General features: G+C 39.8%; 1 protein-coding gene across 4 annotated transcripts in view; it reads right to left on the bottom strand.

The window, feature by feature from the left end:
• trip4 (thyroid hormone receptor interactor 4) overlaps window positions 1-21029 on the bottom strand; it is a 136078-nt gene that overhangs the window by 99232 nt on the left and 15817 nt on the right. For all 4 annotated transcript variants that reach the window (XR_011346360.1, XM_069902815.1, XM_069902817.1 and 1 more), the window contains 2 exons: window positions 15229-15441; window positions 7947-8031 (listed from right to left, as the gene is read on the bottom strand). Coding sequence is in view for 3 of the 4 variants with exons in the window: in XM_069902815.1 (XP_069758916.1) it covers window positions 7947-8031; window positions 15229-15441 (298 nt within the window). In the remaining variant the exon portion in view is untranslated. The remainder of the gene's footprint in view (window positions 1-7946; window positions 8032-15228; window positions 15442-21029) is intronic.

Here is a 21029-nt window from a genome sequence, read left to right as displayed (position 1 = left end):
TTAGACAAGCAAACAGATGAAGCGGTGGTGAAGGTTGGTTCAATAGGGACGTCAAAATTACTCTTAGACAAGCAAACAGATGGAGCGGTGGTGGAGGTTGGTTCAATAGGGACGTCAAAATTACTCTTAGACAAGCAAACAGATGGAGTGGTGGTGGAGGTTGGTACAATAGGGACGTCAAAATTACTCTTAGACAAGCAAACAGATGGAGTGGTGGTGGAGGTTGGTACAATAGGGACGTCAAAATTACTCTTAGACAAGCAAACAGATGGAGCGGTGGTGGAGGTTGGTTCAATAGGGACGTCAAAATTACTCTTAGACAAGCAAACAGATGGAGTGGTGGTGGAGGTTGGTACAATAGGGACGTCAAAATTAATCTTAGACAAGCAAACAGATGGAGTGGTGGTGGAGGTTGGTACAATAGGGACGTCAAAATTACTCTTAGACAAGCAAACAGATGGAGCGGTGGTGGAGGTTGGTACAATAGGGACGTCAAAATTACTCTTAGACAAGCAAACAGATGAAGCGGTGGTGGAGGTTGGTTCAATAGGGACGTCAAAATTACTCTTAGACAAGCAAACAGATGGAGCGGTGGTGGAGGTTGGTTCAATAGGGACGTCAAAATTACTCTTAGACAAGCAAACAGATGGAGTGGTGGTGGAGGTTGGTACAATAGGGACGTCAAAATTACTCTTAGACAAGCAAACAGATGGAGCGGTGGTGGAGGTTGGTTCAATAGGGACGTCAAAATTACTCTTAGACAAGCAAACAGATGGAGCGGTGGTGGAGGTTGGTTCAATAGGGACGTCAAAATTACTCTTAGACAAGCAAACAGATGGAGTGGTGGTGGAGGTTGGTTCAATAGGGACGTCAAAATTACTCTTAGACAAGCAAACAGATGGAGTGGTGGTGGAGGTTGGTACAATAGGGACGTCAAAATTACTCTTAGACAAGCAAACAGATGGAGCGGTGGTGGAGGTTGGTTCAATAGGGACGTCAAAATTACTCTTAGACAAGCAAACAGATGGAGCGGTGGTGGAGGTTGGTTCAATAGGGACGTCAAAATTACTCTTAGACAAGCAAACAGATGGAGTGGTGGTGGAGGTTGGTTCAATAGGGACGTCAAAATTACTCTTAGACAAGCAAACAGATGGAGTGGTGGTGGAGGTTGGTACAATAGGGACGTCAAAATTACTCTTAGACAAGCAAACAGATGGAGCGGTGGTGGAGGTTGGTTCAATAGGGACGTCAAAATTACTCTTAGATACGTAGAAAGGAAACAACAAAGTACCAACTACCAAAATTAATATTGACGAAAAATCCACTAATCCCTTTCACAATAGATAACCTTTCCTTTAGAGAATGGGAGAGAAAAGGAATGAAAAGAATAGAAAATTGTTTTTGGGGAAATAATTTATTATCATTTGAACAAATGAAATGCAAATATGGAATAACTCACGCTACAATGTTTGCATGCCGCCAACTGAAAACCTACTTAAAGGACAAATTGGGAAGCAGGCTGAGGTTACCAAAAGGAAGCAATTTTGAATATGTGATTACAGACACAATGATAATTAAAAGATTTATAACAAACATGTACATCAAGCTGCAAGAGAAAGAGAATGATGAAATAAGCTGTAAACCCAAACAAAAGTGGGAACAAGATCTAAACATAAAGATAAAGAATGAAACATGGGAAAAGCTTATGCTCTGGAACTATGAGAAATACAATAAACACGAGGTTTCGCATGATACAATATAATTGGTTACACAGGCTATACACCACGCCCCAAAAGTTAAATAAATGGGATCCAACATTATCAGACAGATGTTTTCGCTGTAAGAAGGAAATAGGAAGAACAGTACATGCAATGTGGGCATGTGAAAAAGTGGAAAGGTTTTGGGAAGATCTAAACCAGGTATTAAATAAAATCACAAAAAGCAACATACCAAAAAATCCAGAGATCTTTCTTCTAAGTAATATAAGAAGTAAAGAACTTGGACTCAGTTTGGATGGAGCACAAAAAAGATTTATTATGATAGCCTTAGCAGTAGCAAAAAAATGTATTATGTCAACCTGGAAATTAGAAGACAACTTGAGAATACAACAATGGTACATGGAAATGAATAAATGTATTCCATTGGAAAAAATAACATATAATTTAAGAAATAACATCACAGTATTCGAACAAATTTGGGAACCGTACATGGAATACAACAGAGAAGTCCTATCGCGGACCTCCACCCCCTAAAATAGAATGAGAAGAAGACGAAATGAACTGACCCAGTGTGTAAAAGTGGATGACACAATTTTCTTGTTTATTTTCATTGTGTGATGACACTGTTTAATGGGTTTAATGTATCGTATATGTTGAACGTTTAGTGGGTGGGGAGGGGTGTGGGAAGGAAGGAGAGAGGGAAAGGAGGGGGGAAAAGGGGAGAAAATGACACTGTGTATATTCAAGAGGGAAATGTTTATGTGTATTTTGGTCAGTATGGTTCATAGTGTGAAAGATTTTTAAAATTTTTTTTAAATTACTCTTAGATAAGCAAACAGATGTAAGAAAATTAAAGGGTGTGAGGGAGTGAACAACTAGATTTTTGTGGAGTGGGTTTATCTCGGTTGGCATAGCACTGTGCTATAATGTTCTACAAATCTTAACTGCAAACTGCTAGAATCCACCCTGTCACTGAATAGTTTTTAGTGATCCAAGATGAAGACTGGATGGCATTTCATTCTATCAGCCAAGGCTAAATCTGGAAAGACTCGGACCAATCCAATCAATCCTATTTCCACTCTCTTTTCCCAGTAACTTACAGACCCACGCCAATTCTCTTGCAATCCTCCTCCACAAACAGTGGCAATGTATAGCAGCCAATTACCATATATACTCGTGTAAAAGTCAAATTTTTTTAGACCATTTTTCAATGTTAAATTTATGGGGTCAACTATATTATGGATATGACTTTTGAGGGGCTGAAATTCACATTAGAATCCAAAATACCAAATCAGTAGCAGAACGAATAAAGACCAAAAATCACAATGAATTGAAATAATAATAGAGTCTGCACATCAAAACACACAGGGGAGGTCGGGAACGTGATAAGTATCTGCGTTGTCGGAGGCATTGGGATTTACGATCGGCAGACAGCCGGGGCTGAGGCGAGGGCCCGTGTTTGAGGCATCAGAGCTCTGATGGAAGGCTGGCCGGGGCCGAGGAGCGAGTTCTCAACCAAGACGTTGGGAGCTCTGGCCTGCGAGAGGGCAGGGCCAAGGTGAGAGACTAGGGTCAACTTTTACATGAGATACTGTACATAAAGAGGAGTCACGTGATGGAGTAGTGGCCGGACGGTGAACTCCAGCCCTCTCCAGAAAAGTCGGGAAAAACAAAGGAAAACACAAAGGCACAGAAATAAAAGTTACAGAAAAATGAGTATAAAGGTGGAAAGAAGATGGCGACAAAAAAAGAAAAATCGAAAGCAACGGTAAGAAGAGAGGAAGAGAAGACAAAGGAGGAAAAAGGTGAAGGTCTTACCTGTCCGAAGAGGCCCGCTGCGGAGAGAAAAACCCGCTCCCTTAGGTCGGTAAATAATGGACTACAAAAATGGCTCGCAGAGCCGAGTAAAAGTGCGCAACCGCGCATGCGCGATGTGAATGAAAAAAAACACACCGACGGGAGGGGGGACCAGCTGGGGAGTCGATCTCCACAGCCGGCAACGACAGCTGCAGAACACCTGCAGCAAGAAGAGACCACAGAAGACAATAGAAACAAGAAAGAAGAGGAGGAAAGGGCACCAAAGAAACAACAGATGGCCAACCCAGAGGAAGAAGAAGAGGAAGAGGAAGAGTACAGGGAAATAGAAGAAGAAAAGAAAGGCAAGGTAAAGGATATACTTGCTCTTATTAAAGGATACATGGAGTCATTTAAAGAATGGCAAACACAGGAATTTAAGGATTTAAGAAAAAGAATAAACAACACAGAAGAGAAAATAAATAAAATGGAGATGACCTTAACAGAAATGGGAAAGAAAATGGACAAGATGGAAGAGCGGGCAGTAGCAGCAGAAATGGAGGTAGAAGACTTAAAAAAGAAATTGGAGAAATCTAATAAAAAAACTAAAGAGACACAAGAACTACTAGCTCAAAAAATAGATACAATGGAAAACCATAACAGAAGAAATAACATAAAGATAGTGGGCCTTAAGGAAGATGAAGAAGGCAAGAATATGAGGGAGTTTATAAAAGAGTGGATCCCTAAGACCCTAGGATGTCCAGAACTACAGCAAGAAATGGAAATAGAAAGGGCACATAGAGTATTGGCCTCTAAACCACAACCACAACAAAAACCAAGATCTATTGTAGTAAAATTCCTAAGATATACTACAAGAGAAAAGGTACTGGAGAAGACAATGGAAAAAGTAAGAGAGGGCAACAAACCACTGGAGTATAAAGGGCAAAAAATCTTCATTTATCCAGATATAAGTTTTGAACTCCTAAAGAAGAGAAAAGAGTTCAATACAGCAAAGGCGATTTTATGGAAGAAAGGGTATAAATTTATACTAAAGCATCCAGCGGTATTGAAAATATTTATTCCAGGACAACAAAACAGACTATTCTCGGATCCAGAAGAAGCACGAAAATTTGCAGAACAATTACAAAAATAGACTGAGGGAGGAAGACGGGTAATGAGAGTTAAAATGATCACGATTGATATGTATGTGGGTAAAGACAAAAATAGACTGAGGGATGAAGACGGGTAATGAGAGTAAAAATGATCACGATTGATATGTATGCGGGTAAAGAGGTATAAGAGTGAATAGAGACAATGAGCATACATGAATGTATCTGTACTTAGAGGAAAATATAGATAGTATAGACAAAAATTAATAAGGGAAGGTAATGGAATGGAGAGAATAAGGAGGGAATTAAAAGAGTGACCTTTGTGACATATGAAAAGTGAAATCTTTTCTGGGGGAGGCGGGGTGGGGGGAAATAGCGGTCACTGCAAAATCAGTTGACGCTTGCGAGTGGATTCGCAAATCCAAATGGAGAGGGGAGATGTGGTTGTCCGACAAGGGATAAAGGACAACTCAGGAGGTGAAGGGGAGATTGGGGATAAATAAGATAGAAATAGGAGAATAAGGAAAATGTTGGATGTTGTAGGAATGTTGTCTTATAAAGAGTTGAAAATAAGAAAACAGAAATGGAAAAGGAGGAAAGGTAATGATGGAAAAACGGAAAGAGAAGATAAACAAAATATAAAAGAGCTACGCTGAACTATATGTCTTTAAATATTAATGGAATACATAACCAAATTAAAAGGAAGAAACTACTAAATTTAAATGAATAAATGTATTCCATTAGAAAAAATAACATATAGGTTAAGAAATAATATTGAAATATTCAAACAAGTATAGGAGCCTTACTTTAAATACAATAGCGAAAACCTACCGGGGACAAACATTACCTAAGTTGATGGAAGGAGAAGGAAAGAAAAGAATGGACTCAGTAGAATTTCTGGTGTAATTTTGTTGAATGACAACATTGTCTGACTGGCTTAATGCAACCTAGACTGTATACTTAAAAGGGATGAGAGGGGGGGGTGGGGGGGGGTGGTTTGGGAGGAAAGGGGGTGGGGGAGAAAAAGTCACTGTATATGTGTAAAAAAGAAATAGTGTATATCACGGCTAATGTGATTTATGGTGTGAAAAATAAAAAATTTTAAAAAAAAAAGATACTGTACATAAAGAATTCCAGATTTTTTGGCCAAAAAAAAGGGGGGATCGACTTTTACACGAATAAAGATGGTAACCTGCGATTGGGACATGGGAGGAAACTGCAGCACCCAGAGAAAGTTGACAAAGTCACAGGGGCACCGTGCAATCTCAACACAGCAATGGAGAGCACACCAAGATTAGACATACAACCTTGGGACTGTGTACAGCTGGCACTATCTGCTGCATCCCTCTGCCACCCATTTTTCTGACTCAACGGGTCAAATAATCACCTTCTGTTGCAAGTAAACAAGATTCTCAGACTAGGCATTTTACAACACAAGTACAGTAAATACCCTGGTATCTGGCACCTATGGGGATTGGTAGAAGCCAGATAAGTGTATTTTCCGGTTGTTTGAGACTGCGTGTGGTATGATTAACAAACTAACGGCAAGATGCACCAATTTAAGCTTCCATATTTTTTACCTATTTATTTTCCACTTTTTTTTCACCAGTTTCTTGAATTCCAGGTAACAGGCGTTTTACTGTAGTTACAATAAGCGAGCCTGCTGTAGATAGTTTCAGACCCAAGCTAAGCTTGTCCTCACCCTATGCTCATGAACACCTGTTTTCCAGCAAAGACAGGAGAAGCAAAAACATTTTGGGGAGGAGGAAGATTGGGGCTGATCTGTATTTTATCAAGTATAAAAATGGTAAATACTTACAGGACCATCCAACTAAAAACTACAAAAATTAGACATCAAAAAAAAAGTTGGGAATTCAGGAGTAAATTTTATACCTGAAAATAATTAGAATGTGAAATGCCCCAAGGTGTTTACTAAAGATATTTGAAGGGAGTTGGACAAGCACATAGACCTTAGAGTTCACTTAACAAGTGATCCATCGTGGACACTCAGCATCTCCTCACTTGGCAGGAAGACACAACAGCGACTGCACTTCCTGAGAAGACTGAAGTGGGCAGAACTACTGGCCACCATTATGCCAACCTTTACAGGAGCTCTATCTTTTTTTTTTCACACCATAAATCACATTAGCCATGATATACACTTTTTCTTTTTCACACATATACAGTGACTTTTTCTCCCTCCCCCCTCCCTCCTCCCAAGCCACCCCCCCCCCCCCCCCTCTTACAGGAGCTCTATCGAGAGCGTCCTGGCCGGCTGGATCACAGTGTGGTACAGTTGCTGCAGAGAAATGGATTGGAGGTCAGTCCACAGGACCATGAGTGGCAGAGAGGATCACTGGAGTCTCCTGTTTCCATCCCCCCCCCTCCCCAATCGATGTGACCTACTGGGATCATTGTCTGAAGAGAGCACGCAAAATCATTGAGGATCCCTTCCACCCTACACACAGCATCTTTCAGCTGCTCCCACTGGGAAAGAGATACAGGAGGATCAAAGCCAGCATCACCAGGTTGAGGAACAGCTTATTCCCATGGGCAGTGAGAATGTTGAACGACCAAAGGAACTGCTCAAACTAACCCTCCAAGACTGTCTTATTCAGGAAACAATATTTATTTATTTGTATAGATTAAATACTTGTCCTGCATATGTATTGTTTATCTGTTCGTGTGTTATTTCTGGTTGTATGCCTTTACGTTTTGCACCGAGGACTGGAGAACGCTGTTTCGACGGGTTGTACAGCACCAAATAGCTTGAATGCGCCTGGGATTGTTCTCGGAAGCTAAGCAGGCACAGGCCTGGTCAGTACTTGGAGGGGAGATCACCTAGGAGCACCAGGTGCTGTAGGTTTCCGTAAGAGGCGCCGGACAACTCTCTGTCAGCCTTATGGTACATAAAAGTTAAAGAATTTCATGTATGTTACATTCTAAATGTAGCATTATGTGACAATAATGGAACCTTTACCTTTTACTTGCACAATCAGATGACAATAAACTTGACTTGACATCGAGTGCAAGGAATGCATGCTTTTGCTAATCAGTTTGGATGAAGAGTCAGGGAATGTTCGCATTGAGCTCAAACACCAGCAGTGAACAATCAGCTCAAATGGTCTTTTCTGTGCTGCAGTTCAATGTTCCCTTCCAAGACAGGAAGCCAGTGTACAGCAACCTGTTCCTTGACCAATGCTACACAACAGATCAGGAACTGATCCCAGGACCATGCGGTCTACGCGTTGAATGCATGTCGGCTTTCATAGATCCAACATAGAACAGTAATTTCAGTCCATCTGATATGCAAAAAAATACTAACCAGCAGAGCCCATGAGCCTCTTTCGCAATTTCTGACTCTTGTTAGAATCACGGACAAGGATCTCTTGTTCCTCCTTTGTGCAAACCTACAGGAGATACATTTAGTTTATTATGTTCTTATTGTTTCAGGTTCTCTTACGCAAAATTAAATTCAAATGGTATTTTAATTTTTTTTTTCTTTGCCAAGGGCAGCAGTTAGCATTGCAGTTAGCGCAAGCTGATCACGAGCAGCACAATCCCCATCCTGGTGAGGCAGCGGATGGAATCAGTGTTAGGTCAGCAATCAGTTCCTGGGTTCGAATCCCGCACTGTCTGCAAGGAGTTTGTACATTCTCCCTGTGTCTGCATGGGTTTTCCCTGAGAGATCCAATTTCCGACCACCATTCAAAACATAGGTCAATTTGGTGTAATTGGGTGGCACGGATCGTGGGCCCATCAAGTCTGCTCTGCCATTCAAATCATGGCTGATGTATTTTCTTTTCAACCCCCTGAAGGACCAAGGATGAACGACTGCATTTCGCATTAATCATCTTTTTCACACTGTTAAGTTCAGAGGCAGTCAGATTCATCCAATCACCCCGTCACCCTGGACATGAAAAGATATTCTTCTCCTGGCAGCACAAGAGCAGGAGTGGACCTTTCAGCCTCTCAAGCTTGCCCTGTCATTCCATAAGATGATGGTTGATCTCCCCAGGTATGACCTCGAATGGCTGTTTCTGTGCATCAGCCAAACTGTGATTCACCAACAGCACAAACCCCGTGACAACATCCTGGTTCGGCAGGGAATGAGAATAAGTGTTAGGTCAGATGAGGGAACAGTTGGTGAAATGGTAGCTGCTGTGTTGTACAACTGTGAAAAAGAGCAGGCAGTAGTTGGAACATAAATGCACCAAGTAGAATGGGTTGAAATGTGTGCACTTTAATACAAGGAGTATCAAGAATAGAGCAGATGAACTCAGAGCTTGGGTCAGTACATGGAAGTATGACATCATGGCCAATATGAGATTGGCTGTTGATCGTGCTGCTCTTCAGGTACTTCAAAAAGGTCAGGGTAAAAGATGAGGAGAAGTGGCACAATACACATATTTGATGAAGGGCTCAGACTTCCTATAGGAGCTCCATGACTTGCTGAGTTTCTCCAGCACTTTTGGGTATTTCGCAGTAAGGAAGAGGATGTGTTGGAGTTTTTGATAAGCATGAAGTCGCCAGGGCCAGATAAGATATACCCAAGGCTACTGGGAGAAGTGAGGAAGGAGATTGCTGAGCTACTGGCAATGATCTTTGCATTGTTGCTAAGGATTGGAGGGTTGCAAATGTTGTTCCTCCTGTTCAAAAAAGGGAGCAGAAATAACCCAGGAAATTATTGAACAATGAGTCTAATTTCAGTGGTGGGCAAGCTTTGGCAGAAGATCGTGAGAGACAGGATTCATAAACATTTAGAGTCATAATCTGTTTGGGGATAGACAATTTGACTTCATCAGGGGAAGGTTGTGTCTCACAAGCCTAATTGAATTCCTTGAGGGAGTAACAAAGACCATTGATGAAGGTAGAATGAATGGATTTCAGTAAGGCATTCGATAAGGTTCCCATGCAAGGCTCATTCAGAAAGTAAGGACGAATGGAATCCAAGGAGACCTTTCTTTGTGGATACAGAATTGACTTGCTCAGAGAAGGCAGAGGGTGGTTGTCGATAGTTCGTATTCTGCACGGAGGTCAGTGATGTTCCTCAGGGATCTCTTCAGGGACCCTCCTCCCTGTGATTTTTTTTAAAATGATCTGGCTGAAGAAGTGAAAGGGTCGGTTAGTAAGTTTGCGGATGACACAAAAGTAGGTGGTGTCACGGAGAGTCTTGAAGGGTTACCAGAGGTTACGAAGTGACATTAATAGCATGCAGAGCCAGGCTGAGAAGTGGTAGACAGAGTTTAACCCAGAAAAGTGTGAAGTGGTCCATTTCAGTACATCACAAATGAAGCAGAATAACAATGTTAATGGCAGGACCATGTGTGGACCATCTGAGAAATCTTTGGGTCCATGTCCACAGGATGCTGAAAGCTGTTGCATAGATTGATAATGTTGTTAGGAAAGTGTATGGTGCGTTGGCCTTCATTGATCATAGTCGAGTTCAAGAGCAGTGAGATAATGTTATAGCTACACAAGACCTTGGTTAGACCCCACTTGGAATATTGTGTTCCGTTCTGGTCACCTCATTATAGGAAAGACGTGGATGCTACACAGAGGGTGGAGAGGAGATTTACAAGGCCTGGATTAGGGAGCATGCCTCATTGAGAATATGTTGAGTGAACTTTTTTTTTCCTTGGAGCAACAGAATGCTAATACAGGGGTACAAGACAATGAGAGGCACTGATCGTGTGGATGACCAGAGCCTTTTTCCCAGGGCTGAAATGGCTAACACTAGAGGCATTGTTTTAAGCTGTTTGGTATGCAGCTGACGTGGACATTACCCCTCCATTAATCTTCGTCCGCGAAGCCAAGCCAAAGAAGAAGGAATAAGTGTAAGAGGTAAGTTCTTCACACAGAGCATGGTGGGTTCATGGAATGCACTGCTGGCAACAGTGGTGGAGGTAGGTACAATAGGATCTTTTGAGAGGCTGTTTTATACATAAAACTGAGAAAAATGTAGTTGGAAAATTCTAGGTATTTGTTAGAATAGGGTTATTACATCGGCACAACACCGTGAGCCGAAGAGCCTGTCCTATACTGTAGATTTCTACGTTTTAGTCTACTCACCTGAAGTGCTCGTACCACAGCTGGGATCCGTGAACCACAAGCCCAATACCAAATGTTATTCTTCGTCAACAACCCCCAATCCGGGGAGGAGTCACGTGATGGAGTAGTGGCCGGACGGTGAACTCCAGCCCTCTCCAGAAAAGTCGGGAAAAACAAGAGAAAATACAAAGGCACAGAAATACAAGTTAAAGAAAAGTGAGTATAAAGGTGGAAAGAAGATGGAGACAAAAGGAGAAAAATCAAAATCAACGGAAAGAAGAGAGGAAGAGAAGACAACGGAGGAAAAAGGTGAAGGCCTTACCTGTCCGAAGAGGCCCGCTGTGGAGAGAGGACCCCACTACCTCAGGTCGGTAGAAAAAGAACTACAACAATGGCTCACAGAGCCGAGTAAAAGTGCGCAACCGCGCATGAAAAAAAACACACCGACGGGAGGGGGGACCAGCTGGGGAGTCGATCTCCACAGCCGGCAACGACAGCTGCAGAACACCTGCAGCAAGAAGAGACCACAGAAGACAATGGAAACAAGAAAGAAGAGGAAGAAAGGGCATCAAAGAAACAACAGATGGCCAACACAGAGGAAGAAGAAGAGGAAGAATACAGTGAAATAGATAAAGGGAAAGGCAAGGTAAAGGATATACTTGCTCTTGTTAGAGGATACATGGAGTCATTTAAAGAATGGCAAACACAGGAATTCAATGATTTAAGAAGAAGAATAAACAACACAGAAAAGAAAATAAATAAAATGGATATGACCTTAACAGAAATGGGGAAAAAAATGGACAAGATGGAAGAATGGGCAATAGCAGCAGAAATGGAGGTAGAAGACTTAAAAAAGAAATTGGAGGAATCTAATAAAAAAACTAAAGAGATACAAGAATTACTAGCCCAAAAAATAGATATAATGGAAAATTATAACAGAAGAAATAACATAAAGATAGTGGGCCTTAAGGAAGATGAAGAAGGCAAGAATATGAGGGAGTTTATAAAAGAATGGATCCCTAAGGCCCTAGGATGTCCAGAACTACAGCAAGAAATGGAAATAGAAAGGGCACATAGAGCATTGGCCCATAAACCACAACCACAACAAAAACCAAGATCTATTGTAGTAAAATTCCTAAGATATACTACAAGAGAAAAGGTACTGGAGAAGACAATGGAAAAAGTAAGAGAGGGCAACAAACCACTGGAGTATAAAGGGCAAAAAATCTTCATTTATCCAGATATAAGCTTTGAACTCCTAAAGAAGAGAAAAGAGTTCAATACAGCAAAAGCGATTTTATGGAAGAAAGGATATAAATTTACACTGAAGCATCCTGCGGTATTGAAAATATTTATTCCAGGACAACAAAACAGACTGTTCTCGGATCCAGAAGAAGCACGAAAATTTGCAGAACAATTACAAAAATAGACTGAGGGATGAAGACGGGTAATGAGAGCAAAAATGATCACGATTGATATGTATGTGGGTAAAGACAAAAATAGACTGAGGGATGAAGACGGGTAATGAGGGTAAAAATGACCACGATTGATATGTATGCGGGTAAAGAGGTATAAGAGTGAATAGAGACAATGGGCATACGTGAAAGTATCTGTAATTAGAGGAAAACATAGATAGTATAGACAAGAATTAATAAGGGAAGGTAATGGAATAGAGAGAATAAGGAGGGAATTAAAAGAGTGACCTTTGTGACATATAAAAAGTGAAATCTTTTCTGGGGGGGGCTGGGTGGGGGAAAAGAGCGGTCACTGCAAAATCAGTTGACGCTTGCGAGTGGATTCGCAAATCCAAATGGAGAGGGGAGATGTGGTTGTCCGACAAAGGATAAAGGACAACTCAGGAGGGGAAGGGGAGATTGGGGATAAAGAAGATAGAAATAGGAGAATAAGGAAAATGTTGGATGTTGTAGGAATGTTGTCTGGTAAAGAGTTGAAAATAAGAAAACAGAAATGGAAAAGGAGGAAAGGTAATGATGGAAAAACGGAAAGAGAAGATAAACAAAATATAAAATGGCTACGCTGAACTATATGACTCTAAATATTAATGGAATACATAACCAAATTAAAAGGAAGAAACTACTAAATTTACTGAAAAAGGAAAAAATAGATATAGCATTTGTCCAAGAAACACACTTAACTGAATTGGAGCACAAGAAATTAAAGAGAGATTGGGTAGGACATGTAACAGCAGCATCGTATAATTCAAAAGCAAGAGGAGTGGCTATATTAATTAGAAAAAATGTGCCATTTAAAATAGAAGAGGAAATAATAGATCCAGCAGGGAGATATGTTATGATAAAATGTCAGATATATTCGGAGCTTTGGAATCTACTTAATATATATTCACCTAACGAAGAAGATCAAAAGTTTATGCAAGATATCTTTTTGAAGGTAGCTAATACGCAAGGGAACATACTAATAGGAGGGGATTTCAATCTGAATTTGGATCCAAATATGGATAAAACGGGGAAAAAAATTAACAGGAAGAACAAAGTAACCAAATTTATAATTAAATCAATGCAAGAAATGAAACTTGTGGACATATGGAGGAAACAAAACCCAAAAGAAAAGGAATACTCATACTACTCGACTAGACATAAAACATACTCAAGGATAGACCTATTCCTGTTATCAGCCCACATTCAAGGGAGAGTTAGGAAAACGGAATATAAAGCTAGACTATTATCGGACCACTCACCCCTGTTATTGGCAATAGAGCTAGAGGACATCCCTCCAAGAATGTATAGATGGAGATTAAACCCCATGCTACTTAAAAGACAGGATTTTAGAGAATTTATTGAAAAACAATTAAAAATGTACTTTGAAGTAAATACGGAATCAGTGGAAGATAAGTTTATATTATGGGACGCAATGAAAGCATTCATTAGAGGACAAATAATAAGTTATGCAACCAAGATGAAGAAGGACTATAATCAGGAAACAGAGCAGTTGGAAAGGGAAATAATAAACATAGAAAAAAAATTAGCAAAAAAGGAAGATACAACCAAAAGAAGAGAATTGGCGGATAAAAAAATAAAATATGAAACATTACAAACATATAAGGTGGAGAAGAATATAATGAAGACAAAACAGAAATATTATGAACTAGGTGAAAAAACACACAAAATCTTAGCATGGCAGCTTAAGACAGAGCAAACTAAGAAAATGGTATTGGCAACAAGGAAAAAAGACAAACAAATTACATATAATCCAAAAGAAATTAAGGAAAACTTCAGAGAATTCTATGAACAATTATACCGAACTGAAAACGAAGGGAAAATAGATGAATTTTTGACTAAAATTGAACTACCAAAACTACAAATAGAGGAACAAAATAAATTAACAGAACCATTTGGAACAGTAGAAATACAAGAGATAATAAAAAATTTACCAAATAATAAGACACCAGGAGAGGATGGACTCCCAATAGAATTCTACAAAACATTTAAAGACCTAATAATACCGCCCCTCCTGGATGTAATCAACCAGATTGATGAGACACAAAACTTACCAGATTCATGTAAAACAGCAATAATTACAGTGATACTAAAACAAGGGAAAGATCCACTCTCACCAGCGTCATATAGACCAATATCTCTGCTAAACACAGATTATAAGATAATAGCTAAACTATTAGCGAACAGATTAGCAGAACAGGTACCGAAAATGGTAAATTTAGACCAAACTGGATTTATCAAAAAAAGACGCACAACAGACAATATTTGTAAATTTATTAACTTAATTCATGCAGTAAAACAACCCCCAATCCCTTTCCCTCCTACAAACTGGTTTCTGAACAAAACCACCTAATTTGGCCAAGATCTGAAATCTTCATGATCTTTGCAGAACAAGAGCACATTTATAACAGCAATCAGTTATTGTGAGGGGAAAACTGAACATTGAAACCAGTGCACAAATTGGATCAAACAGTGAAGCGAATGGAACATTTTTTTAAAATAAAAAGGATTGCTCATTGCTTTCTTCTGCACCATGACACAGAATTGGGCCTTAAAGTAAGTGGTCCTTCAAGAAGGAAGGCCTCAAAAAATGTATTATGTCAACCTGGAAATTGGAAGATAATTTGAAAATACAACAATGGTATATAGAAATGAATAAATGTATTCCATTAGAAAAAATAACATATAGTTTAAGAAATAATATTGAAATATTCGAACAAATATGGGAGCCTTACATTAAATACAATAGCGAAAACCTACCGGGGACAAACATTACCTAAGTTGATGGAAGGAGAAGGAAAGAAAAGAATGGACTCAGTAGAATTTCTGGTGTATTTTTGTCGAATGACAACATTGTCTGACTGGTTTAATGTAACCTAAATTGTATACCTAAAATGGATGGGAGGGGGGGGGTGGGGGGGGTGGCCTGGGAGGAGGGAGGGGGGGGAGAAAAAGTCACTGTATATGTGTGAAAAAGAAAAAGTGTATATCATGGCTAATGTGATTTATGGTGTGAAAAATAAAAAATTTTTTTAAAAAATTTAAAAAAAAAGAAAAAAAGAAGGAAGGCCTCACACTCACCAGCAGTCCACAGAACATGCACGGTCCTGATCCTTCCTGTAGGCAGACAATGCGGCCGCAGCCCAAGCAGTTGTTGATGAGCCTGTGCGTCTGTCCTAAGCATTCGCAGGGATGGCGGCCAGGGAGTGTCACGGCGAGTCTGTCCTCACCCTCCTGTGTGTACAAGGACAAGTATTTTGTCTTCTTCTTGGATGAAGAATTAGCCTCCTGCACCTGTTGAACATAGAAGCAACAGTTGTGTTGTGATCTTGAAAACACGGAGAAGGTAAACGAGCATTTCATTTGTCATTGTGGAATGATAAAAGTCAAATTGTAGAACAGAGCCACAGGCCCTTCAACCTTTTTGCAATCCACAATAATCCCATTTGGGGCCCACATTAGGTTTGAATCCTTCTGTTCCTATCCAAATGTCTCTTAAATGTACTGATTTTATATAACTTTGGCAAGGTCTTCCAGATATCATTGGAAAGAGACAGGAAGCATGTTTCAATTCGTCTCACGTTCCCGAACCCCTCCGTTTTCTCTTTTTCCATGTTGAGATTCTATATTCCTCTGAACTATTAACTCTTCTTTCACTACCAGATTGGGCATTCCAGATCCTCAGGATTGTCTGAGATTGCCAAAATGGATTTTCCTCCACTGTCCCACTTAAACTGCACAAATAGACATTCAGTCTAGTTGGGATGCTTCCCCCCTTTAAATGGCAGAATTAAACCCAAACTGGAGTCAATAGAAAAATGGTGGCGCTGTCAAAGCTACTGTAACGGGAGCATTTGCTGCTAGTGCAGACCCATGGAGAGCAGCAAGCGAAGTGCTCCTCCACGGGGTCCAGTCTGACTCTGTACAGGCTTTAAATATCCAGTTAAACGAGCGACTGTGGGCACAAGATGGCGGCGCCTATGATCTGCAGCAGCCACAAAGGATTCCAGACTCCAGGGGAAGCGGAAGACTCGTGCAGGGTACCATAAAACAGGGAGTTCACCTCCCCCCCCCCACCCCATTTGAAAAGGAGAACCAGAGGACACTACTCAATGGGACAGTGACCCGAGCAGTGAACTAGCGAGGGGCCTCAGAGTCTGAAGATCATCGATGGCACCTGTTTGTGAGATTTGTGCGTCCGATACGAAGGACCCGTCTATTCTATTGCTGCATTGTTCAAGATTTAAATAATAAAGAATAATGTTATGACTTCCAAGGTTAAAATATTTTCCCACATTATATTATTGCCATTTTATTTGCTCATTCACTTCACTTATCAATAATATTTGGTGATACAACTATCTCACTTCAATGTTACTGTTAAATTCTCTCTTTCAACTGTCTCCACTTTCAACCTCATCTTATCTTTCTCTGCCTTGGACCTCTCAGTCCCCTCCCTCTGTCTACCAGAGGGATATAGGAAAGCGAGAGGAGTGGGCTGAGAAATGGCTGATGGAATTTAATACGGATAAGTGTGAAGTGTTGCATTTTGGAAAGGCAAATCTAAATAGGTCATATACATTGAATGGTAGACAATTGAGGAGTGCAGAGCAACAAAGGGATTTAGGAGTTATGGTAAATAGTACCCTCAAAGTTGATACTCAGGTAGATAGAAGGCATTTGGAATGTTGGCCTCCATAAATCGGAGTATTGAATTCAAGAGTTGGGATGTTACGATGAAATTGTACAAAGCATTGGTGAGGCCAAGTTTGGAATACTGTGTGCAGTTTTGGTCACCAAATTATAGGAAGGATATAAACAAAATAGAGAGAGAGCAGAGAAGGTTCACGAGAATGTTGACAGGATGTCAGGGTTTGAGTTACAGAGAAAGGTTGAGCAGCCTGGGGCTTTTTTCTCTGGAGCGTAGAAGATTGAGGGGGTAGAAGATTGAGGGGAGATTTGATGGAGGTGTTCAAGATTTTAAAAGGGACAGAGAGAGTCAACGTGGATAGGCTTTTTCAATTAAGAGTGGGGGATATTCAAACCAGAGGCCATGGTTTGAGATTGCAGGGGGAAAATTATAAGGGGAACATGAGGGGAAATTTCTTCACGCAAAGGGTGGTTGGGATGTGGAATAAGCTTCCAGCGCAGGTGGTTGAAGCAGGGACGTTATTTACATTTAAGGAAAGACTGGATAATTACATGGAGGGGAGAGGATTGGAGGGGTATGGACCAGATGCTGGTCAGTTGGATTAGGAGGGTGGGGATTGTTCCGGCATGGACTAGTAGGGCCAAACTGGCCTGTTCTGTGCTGTATATGGTTATATGGTTAACACACAGAAGGCAGGCCGTTGATGACTCAAGGTAAGAACCACATGCAGGCTATGAATTGCTGGTGACTGCAGTCAAAGGACTCACACCAGGCTGCGGACTGCTGGAGATTGGCTCAAGACTGACTGAAGGGGCATCAGAACCAAGATGTAAGAGGATGCCGAGGATGCTCCAGGCTTCCTAATCATGCTGGAGGTTTGGAACTAGTACTCAGGTTACTGATGGTTTGGACTGGAGTGCTGGAGGTGAAGCCACGGACATTCAATGACTATGGGAACTCTCTTTTGCTTTTCTTTCTCTGGCTAAAAGGGACACTGGGCAATTTCTGCTAACAGCAAATCTTTGCCTTGTGTTAGACTAAAGGAAATTTGATGTTATATTACATTTTCTGTTTTATTACATGACAATAAAATAATCAAATCTCTTCAGCAGAGATGAGCAGAAGATTGTCAAGGAAAAGACTCCAGGAAGCCTGAAATTATGTACATAAGTCTCCAATTTATTGATTTAATCTGATATTGGAAAAATGAATTAAAATGAGAAAACTACTGTGAAATAATCTGCATAAATAATTGGTTTCCATTCTTGGTACTTAGAAAGAATGTGAGCAAATTACAGCTAGTAATTTCAACTTGCCAAAACACCCCAAATTCATGAACTGTCATTACAGAGTTTGAATCCATTATTTTAGACAGGAGGGAGGGACGACACAACTGGTGACATTTCAGTTTCTTATCAGTTGCAATTAGAAAGCTGAACCGTTTGAAAAAACAAAGAGAGGGCCCATAAATATGCCAGTCCGAACATTGATACGCAATAAGATTTCAAGGAAAGTATGGGTCAGAACTGATTAAGGAGATAGAAATATGGGGAGGGTAAAATACACCAAAATATGTTGAAGTACACAGGAAGCCAGACAGCATCAGTGTTGAGAGAATCAGAATTAATGCTTCAGGTTAATTAGTGATAATGAAATGTGCTCAAAGCATAAACTCTGTTTTTCCTTCTCCACAGACCTGCTGAGTATTTCCAACAAATTCTGATCTCCAGTAGTTGCAGTATTTTGCTTTTTTATGAAGGAACTAAACTGTGAAGTGGGAGATTCAGCTTTTCATTGCAGGTGCAGTGACTTGCATGTCCAAGTTTGGAAATCAGACTGAATTTGGACTGTGTTGAACAAGGAGTTAAACAGGGCTATTTACAGAGCTGGCAGGTGAAGTTGAGAGGTATAGTTGTAAGTGAATTATTAACAAATAAATTTAGGAACTTTATGGTGAAGGTATTGGGGACAAAAGAGGCACAAATTTAAGAATAATGTTGGCGCGATTAGGAAGCATATTTTTTGTTTTGCAGAGGATGGAGAAGATATAAAAAACTCTTCCCAAAGCACTATGTTGAAAGCCAATTAAAAATGTGTGATCAGGGTAGAATAGAAGATGAATAAAAGTCAATAATTGACTGCTGATCACACAAAATAACAGATAACTCAAGAGATTGAATGACTTGTAAAATCTCAAAGTCTCAGCAACTCTGCATCAATTAATCTGCTCTACAGTGCCCAGGAGCATCCAGAACTGCGCCAGGTGCCAAGTTCCTTGCTGCCATCAACAAATGTAACAGTGAAAGACGAACAACGGACAATATCTTTAAGTTCATTAACTTAATCCATGCAGTACAAGGAAACAAGACGCCAAGATTGGCGGTTGCTTTAGACGCAGAGAAAGCCTTTGACAGAGTAGAAAGGAATTATTTATTCAAAGTACTACAGCGGTTCAACCTACCAGAGAAATATATTAATTGGATTAAAGCATTATATAAGGCGAAGGTGACAGTAAATGAATATATATCAAACCAATTTAAATTAAGCAGGTCAACTAGGCAGGGATATCCACTATCTCCCTCACTGTTCGCATTAGCTATAGAACCACTGGCAGAACTGATAAGAACAGAAAATAAAATAAGAGGGATAAAAATAAAAGAGAAGGAATATAAAATCAGTCTATTTGTAGATGACGTCATAGTATACTTAACAGAACCAGAATTATCAATAAAAGAATTACATAAGAATTTGAAGGAATATGGAGAAATATCGGGGTACAAGATCAATGAAAATAAAAGTGAGGCAATGCCAATGAATAATGTGAATTTCACAAAATTTAAGAAAGAATCACCATTTAAATGGCAAACACGAGCAATCTGATACCGAGGTATTCAACTAGATAATAATCTAGGCCATCTATACAAACTAAATTATCAGCCATTAATGAAGAAATTACAAGATGACTTAGAACATTGGAAAGATTTACCACTAACACTGATAGGAAGGGTAAATTTCATTAAAATGAATATCTTCCCAAGGATACAATACCTATTCAATCGTTACCAATTCACCTAACAGAGAAATTCTTCAACGAGCTAAAGAAAATAATAAGGAAATTCTTATGGAAAGGGGGGGAAACCAAGGATAGCGCTAGATAAATTAAGAGAATGGTACAAACAAGGGGGCTTACAGCTACCAAACTTTAAGAATTATTATAGAGCAGCAAAATTAAGATGCCTATCAGATTTTTATCAAACAAGGGAAAAACCAGATTAGACCAGATTAGAGCTAGATAAAATAGGGGAGAAGGTACCTGAACATATACTATATAAGTGGGATGAAAAGCTGATGCAACATAGGAATTCACCAGTACTGAACCATCTGCTCAACATTTGGAAGAAGATTCACTTAGAAAGGAAAAAAACAAATTATCAACTACCAAAATTAATATTGACGCAAAATCCACTAATCCCTTTCACAATAGATAACCTTTCCTTTAGAGAATGGGTGAGAAAAGGGATCAAAAGAATAGAAAATTGTTTTTCGGGAAATAAATTATTATCTTTTGAACAAATGAAGTGCAAAAATGGTATAACTCACGGTACAATGTTTGCATACCACCAACTGAAAACCTACTTAAAGGACAAATTGGGAAGCAGGCTGAGGTTACCAGAAGGAAGCAATTTTGAATATGTGATTACAGACACAATGATAATTAAAAGATTTATAACTAACATGTACATCAAACTGCAAGAGAAAGAGAACGAGGAAATAAGCTGTATACCCAAACAAAAATGGGAACAAGATCTAAACATAAAGATAAAGAATGAAACATGGGAAAAGCTATGCTCCGGAACCAAGAGAAATACAATAAACACGAGGTTATGCATGATACAATATAATTGGTTACACAGGCTATACACCACGCCCCAAAAGTTAAATAAATGGGACCAACAGTATCAGACAGATGTTTTCGCTGTAAGAAGGAAACGGGAACAACAGTACATGTAATTTGGGCATGTGAGAAAGTGGAAAATTTTGGGAAGATCTAAACCAGGTATTAAATAAAATCACAAAAAGCAACATACCAAAAAATCCAGAGATCTTTCTTCTAAGTAATATAAGAAGTAAAGAACTTGGACTTGATTTGGATGGAGCACAAAAAAGATTTATTATGATTACCTTAGCTGTAGCAAAAAAATGTATTACGTCAACCTGGAAATTAGAAGAT

Source organism: Narcine bancroftii, chromosome 11 (assembly GCF_036971445.1).
Source record: "Narcine bancroftii isolate sNarBan1 chromosome 11, sNarBan1.hap1, whole genome shotgun sequence".
NCBI lineage: Eukaryota > Metazoa > Chordata > Chondrichthyes > Torpediniformes > Narcinidae > Narcine > Narcine bancroftii.
This window is presented reverse-complemented; position numbering and strand designations above follow the sequence as displayed.